General features: G+C 47.9%; 1 protein-coding gene across 1 annotated transcript in view; it reads left to right on the forward strand.

The window, feature by feature from the left end:
- iglon5 (IgLON family member 5) overlaps nt 1–7500 on the forward strand; it is a 70836-nt gene that overhangs the window by 56546 nt on the left and 6790 nt on the right. Inside the window, exon 7 of the mRNA XM_056286075.1 lies at nt 3643–3794. Within this exon, the coding sequence (XP_056142050.1) occupies nt 3643–3794 (152 nt within the window). The remainder of the gene's footprint in view (nt 1–3642; nt 3795–7500) is intronic.

Raw genomic sequence — 7500 nt, forward strand, 5'->3', positions numbered from 1 at the left:
TCCTCCCACGCGCTACGTCCCCCTGGTGAAACTCCTCACTGTCAGGTGAAAAGAAGCAGCTGATGACTCCACATGTATGGGAGGAGACATGTGGTAGTCTGCAGCCCTCCCCGGATCAGCAGAGGGGGTGGAGCAGAGACCGGGATGGCTCGGAAGAGTGGGGTGATTGGCCGGATACAACTGGGGAGAAAAGGGGAGGGAATAAAATGCCATATGTGATATGTTTTCCCATCGGCAGCATCAGTTCGGTGTGTTGTCGTTGTGTGATATCTTCTCTAGTATGTGCCTTTTAGTCATTGGTGCAGGCCCGCTCTGCTATCCAAATGTAATGGCGCCCGCACAGGAAATGGTTCTTTTTTCAACACTTTTTTTTTATTGACACACATTCAAGAAACGTACAGTGACTCGTAGAGGAAACATAAGCCTTATAACAGAACAATATCTCCATTATCAAGACAAATGTAGACAGAATACTTAAATAAAATGAAATGAAATGGGGGGGGTCTGCAAAAGGTACATATGTAAATAAAAATCATTTCTACATCACTGGGCAGAGAAGAAGCAAAACGCTTAAACCACGGGGACATAAATCACGACAATAAAGGAGATATAGCCCCATAAGTCTGTCTGGCTAGCTGTTCTGTTGGAGGACCTTCTTTTAAGAGATGAGAGAAATAATCTAAACTCATTTATAAACCACACAGGAAGTGTGTCATCTGCCACGAAAGAAAAAAGAAGAAGAAGAAAAAGAAGTTGTTTGGCGGCAAGGTGGCCCAGTGGTTAGCGCTGTCCCCTCACAGCAAAAAGGTCCTGGGTTCGAACCCCAGGCTTGTCCAACCTTGGGGGTCATCCTCTGTGTGGAGTTTGCATGTTCTTCCCGTGTCTGTGGTGGGTTTTCTCCGGGTGCTCCGGTTTCCCCCGCCGTCAAAAAGACATGCATGTGAGGGTTAATACTGCTAACTGTGTGCCTGACCGAGGTATGGCGAGACGAGCTGGAGGTGGTCCCCGGGCGCTGCACGGCGGCTGCCCGCTGCTGCTAGCTACACAGCTAGGATGGCTACATGCAGAGAGGACTTTCCCCAAGGGGATCAATAAAGTATATTAAAAAAGAGAGAAGGAAGAAGAAGGTGGAACCTGTGTCGAATGCAGAAGAGATAGCAGTAGGCGCAAAAACACTAAGCTAACATCATCCAACATGTCGTCAAGTCTCAGTAACTGTTTGATGTGTTTTAATGTGTTGCTCAATAGCACCGTGTTGTGTGTTGCTGATGATCAGTCTTCCTAGTTTGAAATATGCATGCTACCGCTGGATTATCCCCCCGGTGTCATGCCAAAATCTGCCATCACTGAAAACTGTGAGCTGCACATGAACGCCTTCTGCACATTCAGATCACGTTTGTTTCAAATGGAAATCGAACTGGGGAAAGAAAACAAACTGCTGTGACCACCAGATGATGCCGAATCCAACAAACGGAAGATATTCATGATAACCACTCTAACCCGACCTCAGGAATTCTTAAAAGCTCCTGAATAACTGAACAGATATCTGTCTCCCTTTGCTTTATTAGGGTCCGATGACAATACATTCTACTTTTTCCAAATTTTCTCAGATTCGTTTATTTTTCATGCAGGCTTTGGTCTTTTTACCCATATTCATTCTAAGAATGTTTGTGTAATCAGCTACAATAAGAAAAACAACTGCAAAATGGCCATGATTCATAAGGCGTATTCAGACACGAAGTAACACCGGCAAATGGTTGCTAGACTCAGTGCATGCTCTGTGAGAGACCGCCAGCATTACAGGCAGGGTTCCGAGCTGTGGAGGTTGAGAAACGCTGATCTTTTTTGATAATATGAACAACATATTACTTGACACTTGATGGGCGGCACAGTGGCACAGTGGTTAGCACGGTCGCCTCACAGCAAGAAGGTTCTGGGTTCGAGTCCCGGGGTAGTCCAACCTTGGGGGTCGTCCCGGGTCGTCCTCTGTGTGGAGTTTGCATGTTCTCCCTGTGTCTGTGTGGGTTTCCTCCAGGGGCTCCGGTTTCCTCCCACAGTCCCAAGACATGTAGGTCAGGTGAACCGGCCGTACTACATTGTCCCTGCGTGTGTGTGTGTGGGGGGGGGGCCCTGTGATGGTCTGGCGGCCTGTCCAGGGTGTCTCCCCGCCTGCCGCCCGATGACTTCTGGGATAGGCTCCAGCATCCCCGCGACCCTGAGAGCAGGATGAGCGGTTCGGATAATGGATGGATGGATGGATGTTGCTTGACAATAGCTAATCAGATTCACGAGGTTTGCCTCTTATGCTCCATGATGAAACAAGAAACTGAATTTTTGTTCCCACCTCCCAGTTTGACAAGCTCATCATTAGGGTCTATGACATCCTGGTTTTATACAGCCCATACAACAGACCCACATTTGTTTACTGCCGTGTGCAAGCTGTGATGTGCACACTCAAGTGCACAAAGACACAGAAGCACAGCAAGGTTTCTGCGAGGCTGAGCGATGGTGATCTTAGTGGTGATCTTGGTGGTGATCTTAGTGGTGAGTGATGGTGATCTTAGTGGTGATCTTAGCGATGACCGATGGTTATCTTAGGACAATCCATCCATCCATTATCTGAACTGCTCATCCTGCTCTCAGGGTCACGGGGATGCTGGAGCCTATCCCAGCAGTCATTGGGCGGCAGGCGGGAAGTCACCCTGGATAGGCCGCCAGGCCATCACAGGGCCCACACACACACACACGCATTCATACCTAGGGACAATATAGTACGGCCGATTCACCTGACTTACATGTCTTTGGACTGTGGGAGGAAACCCACGCAGACATGGGGAGAACATGTAAACTCCACATGGAGGACGACCTGGGATGGACTACCCCGGGGCTCGAATCCAGAACCTTCTTGCTGTGAGGTGACCGTGTTAACCACTGCGCCACCGTGCTGCCGATCTTAGGGCAAATTACTTTAAATGCCAATTACGATCACAACAGCTTTGTGATAGATTTGTCTCTCCCAAATCTCAAAATTTCACGAACTTCTGTGTTTATATTGGACATCTGTTTTTATAGTATGTCTGTCCTTGCATTCCTCCAGGTGTTTTCTGCATTGCAGAAATCACAGGGCCCTACTTTTTGACTACTAATGCTGGAGCCCTTTTGCCTCTGTGTTAACCATGCAGTTTGGCTCTCCTTCCAAGTTTTCCAAAAAGTACTACAGAGAGTTGGTGAGGTGATTTGGCACACAAAGCAAGAAAGAAAGCAGGAAAAGTAATAGGTAGACTGCCAGTCGTAGGTAAAGTGCTAATAGAATATAATGGGCCCCAGCAGGAGGTTGCTGTAATTTATGGGCTTGTCGGTTTGACTATTGGCATGAGGTGAGGCAGAAGCTGTGTACTGAGGCGGAGCACGTGTTGTGTTTTAGATCTCTGGAGAATGCCAAGCCTCCTACCTAGGCCGAGCACAGAGACGCGAAGTTGTGGCATTACCTCTGTTGCTCTCTCTCTCTCTCTCTCTCTCTCTCTCTCTCTCTCTCTCTCTCTCTCTCTCTCTCTCTCTCAAATTCAAAATTCAATTATCTCTCTCTCTCTGTCACCTTCTCTCTCTCTTGCATGCCCACCAACTCTCTTCTCCCCCACCCAGGCCAGTAGAGAATGACAACACCCTGCGGATCAAAAACGAGAAGACGCGCTCGCTGCTGCTCTTCACCAATGTGACAGACAAACATTTTGGCAACTACACCTGCTTCGCCTCGAACCGTCTGGGGGCTTCCAATGCCAGCATGCTGTTGTTTCGTAAGTATATCACACACAAAACATGCACAAGTACAGCACACACAAAATCACATGCACATACAGTGTACACAAAAACACAAGCAGGTCTGTGTGCATGCTTGTACGCTGATACTGTGGCGAGGTACTGGAATGTCATGATGACTGACAGGCTCGTTGACCAAGGAGACTTGGGGGAAGGGTGCAGACAGTGCGCCTGCGTGACGGACCTGGAGCAAGACCAAGAAAAGATCAGTCAGATTTGTTGGTTCCCACAAGTTAATAAAGTAATGAGTTTCTAATACAGCTTACATGTACCTCTCGACTCTTTATGACATAGTATCAGAAGTAACTCTCTAGAAATCAGAATGCCCAAATTTAACCCACCACATTCTGTCATTTGTGGGCATCCAGCGGACTGGCCGGCATGGCGCCAACGTATTATTTTTTTCCCCCTTTTTCTCTCCAATTGTATCCGGCCAATTACCCCACTCCTCCGAGCCATCCTGATCTCTGTTCCACCCCCTATCCCAGTCCAGGGAGGGCTGCAGACTACCACGTGCCTACTGCGATACATGTGGAGTCACCAGCCGCATCTTTTCACCTGACAGTGAGGAGTTTCACCAGGGGGACGCAGTGCATGGGAGGATCATGCTATTCCTGCCAGCCCCCCCCCCCCGAACAGGCGCCCCGATCGACCAGAGGAGGCGCTAATGCAGCAACCAGGACACGTACCCACATCCGGCTTCCCACCCGCAGACACGACCAATTGTGCCTGTAGGGACACCCGACCAAGCCGGAGGTAACACGGGGACTTGAACCAGCGCCAATGGTTTTTTTTTTAATATATATATAAATTTATTTCTGATTTTTCCCTTTTTTTCCCAATTTAGTGGCCAGTCGCTCCCTATTCTAGTTCAAACACCCACCCTCGTACTGCATGCATTCGCCAACCGCATCTCTCCAGCCGGCAGTCTCAAAGGAGACGCCTCGCCACTTCCGTGACGAGGTGAATCCAGGCCGAACCACTGCTTTTTCTGACACACACAGAGACGCATTCATGTGACGAACGTAAGCCGACTCCGCCCCCCTCCCGAAGACAGCGTTGCCAATTATTGCTGCTTCATCGAATCTGGCCATAGTCGGATCTGGCGAGACCGGGGCGCAAACCCCGGTCCCCAGTGGACAACTGCATTGACACAAAGCCGATGCTTAGACCGCTACACCACCGCGGACTCAAGCTCCAATGGTTTGTAAGCTTCAGGATAGCTATCAAGTTAACGTCAGATGACCCAGAGGTACAAGTCAGTACCTTGATCTACACTATGGGCAACGAGGCTGAGAACATTCTCAAATTGTTCTCTTTCAGTGAGGAAGAAGATCCTAACAACTTTAACACTGTTATGACCAAATCTGATGAATATTTCGTGCCCAAAAACAACGTCATTCATGAGCGAACTTGTTTCTGCCAGTGCACGCAGAGGCCTGGCGAGAGTGTGGAATCACGTGAGGGCCGTGTTCAAGCTCAGCGAGAACTGTGAATTCGGCACTAACAGAAATGAACACTTCAGAGACAGACTCGTTGGGATGAGAGACAAGGAACTCTCCCGAAAGCTGCAGCTCATGACAGACCTTACCCTGGAGATGGCAGTGCAGATGGTGCCGCAGGCAGGGGACGTTGCACAACAGTTGAGCCAGCAGGAGGGTCAGCGGTTGGCAGGCAGTGTAGAGGAGGTGGCTCACAGGCATGAAACGAGAACGAGGGATTGACACTGGAGAGAGAACAGGAGCAGTGACGAGAGGACAACGGACAATGCGAGGGGCTAGCTACAACGAAGGTGACAGGTGCAGACGATGTGGGGAAAACGTGACACAAAGACTAACGGCAGTGCCCAGCAGTGGTCTCTGATTGCAAAATGTGCGGGAAATGGGTTCACTGGGCTAGGATGTGCCAGACTAAGTCCATGAGGGAGCTCAGGACCGAAGATAGGATTGAGGAGTGCTTCTATCTTGGTGCAGTGAGTAGCAAAAAGGGGCAGGAAGCATGGACTGTGGCACTGAACATAGGCAGCACACCAGTTAGCTTTAAAATTGATACAGGAAGTGACGTCAACACGATGAGCACAGAGACCTTGAGACCGCTTAAGCCAAAAAGACAGCTCAAGAATGCGACGATCAAGCTAGCTGGCCCTGGTCGGTCACTCAAGCGCCTGGGACAGTTCACTACGAGAGCAGTGCACAAGGACAAAGAGCCCACCATTAATATCTGTGTAGTGGAGGCAGGCCTGGGCGATAAAACGATAGTGATGTGTACTGGCAATACACACTTCATCACTAGCAATAAGAAAAATGTTCAGTACAATGTTCAATAGTTTCACTTAAATGTATTAAACGCAAACTGCCATGAAAGCACATGACGAATACATGTACTCCCCCCCGCTCATAAATAGCCTATCATATTCCTTGATAATGGCGTGTGCTGTGAGTGACACACAAACAGCCAATCATTTTACAGCTGTGTTGTTCGGCTGCACCATTGACATTTGAGACAACGAGTGCAGACGGTAGAGAAACTGTCGATTAAAAAGGACGGGTCAGCTTGCCAGTGTGGCAGTTTTTTAATTTCTTTTCTAAGTCTGACCGATATCAGAACGCAATAAATAAAGTAGTGGAATTCAAAATAAGGTGGTTAAATTAACATTAAAGTGGTTAAATTCAAAGAGGATGGCCAAAAAGGAGGTTTATACGTGAGATCAGAATGTTTGTAGACAAAGAGCACCAAGCGACTTCCGGGTGGATGCTAGTAGCTGGGTCGTGCCTAGTAGCTAACGTACATAACGGTTAGATAGCACTAAAATGCCGAAATCGTGCTGTGTGTGGGGCTGTAATGCCAAATGTACCCCGGCAAACAAGTTTTTAGGCTTTTTCCGTTTTCCATCAGATAAATCTAAATCTACCCAGCGAAGTGTGTGGGTACAGAGGGTGAAACGGACGAAGAGCACTGCTAACGTTACAAAGTTAGTGACATTGCCAGGAGGACTCGCTTGTGCTGAACTGGGAGGAGGATGGAAACAAGCCAGTCATGACCGGGTTTGTGGGAGACATTTTATTACAGGTAAAAACCTGGTTAGGTTCACAAAAGAGGTAGGCTATAGCCTAATAATCAAACACATGCGCCTATTATCCCCAGAATAAACATTGGTGTACAAGATCCATTGTTGTGGCACCCGGCATTACATTACCCAGACGTCAGTTGAGTTCCCCCAAACCCCGCCTGGCTAGCTAACCTTAACCACATGCTACGTCAGTCAAAGTAACCTCAATCCCCCATCGCGTCATTACTAAGGAAAACAACATATAATATTGTTCATGAAACACCCAGCTTTCTATAGCTAGGCCTACTACTTTATTTTTGTTTTAACAGAATTATTAATTAATTAGTTGCGAACACTTCCCTACCTTCTCGTTCAGCTAGGCGATCCAAAAATGTCCCAAATGTCCGTTAGGAGCAAAACGTCCAGAGGTGGACAAATGTCTTGAGAGATACGTCTCGAGATGGGACATAGGCATATTATTGAGCTGAATGTCCCACTGTTGGACGAGGCTCCAACACAAACAACGTTAGCTAGGCTAGAGAGCATAATCCAACAAACTTTTGTATTGATCTTTACACAGGTTATTCACAGCAAGTTGAAGATAAAATGAACACAAAAACAATAGTCTAATTTAA

The sequence above is a fragment of the Lampris incognitus genome, chromosome 9 (assembly GCF_029633865.1).
Source record: "Lampris incognitus isolate fLamInc1 chromosome 9, fLamInc1.hap2, whole genome shotgun sequence".
Classification (NCBI taxonomy): domain Eukaryota; kingdom Metazoa; phylum Chordata; class Actinopteri; order Lampriformes; family Lampridae; genus Lampris; species Lampris incognitus.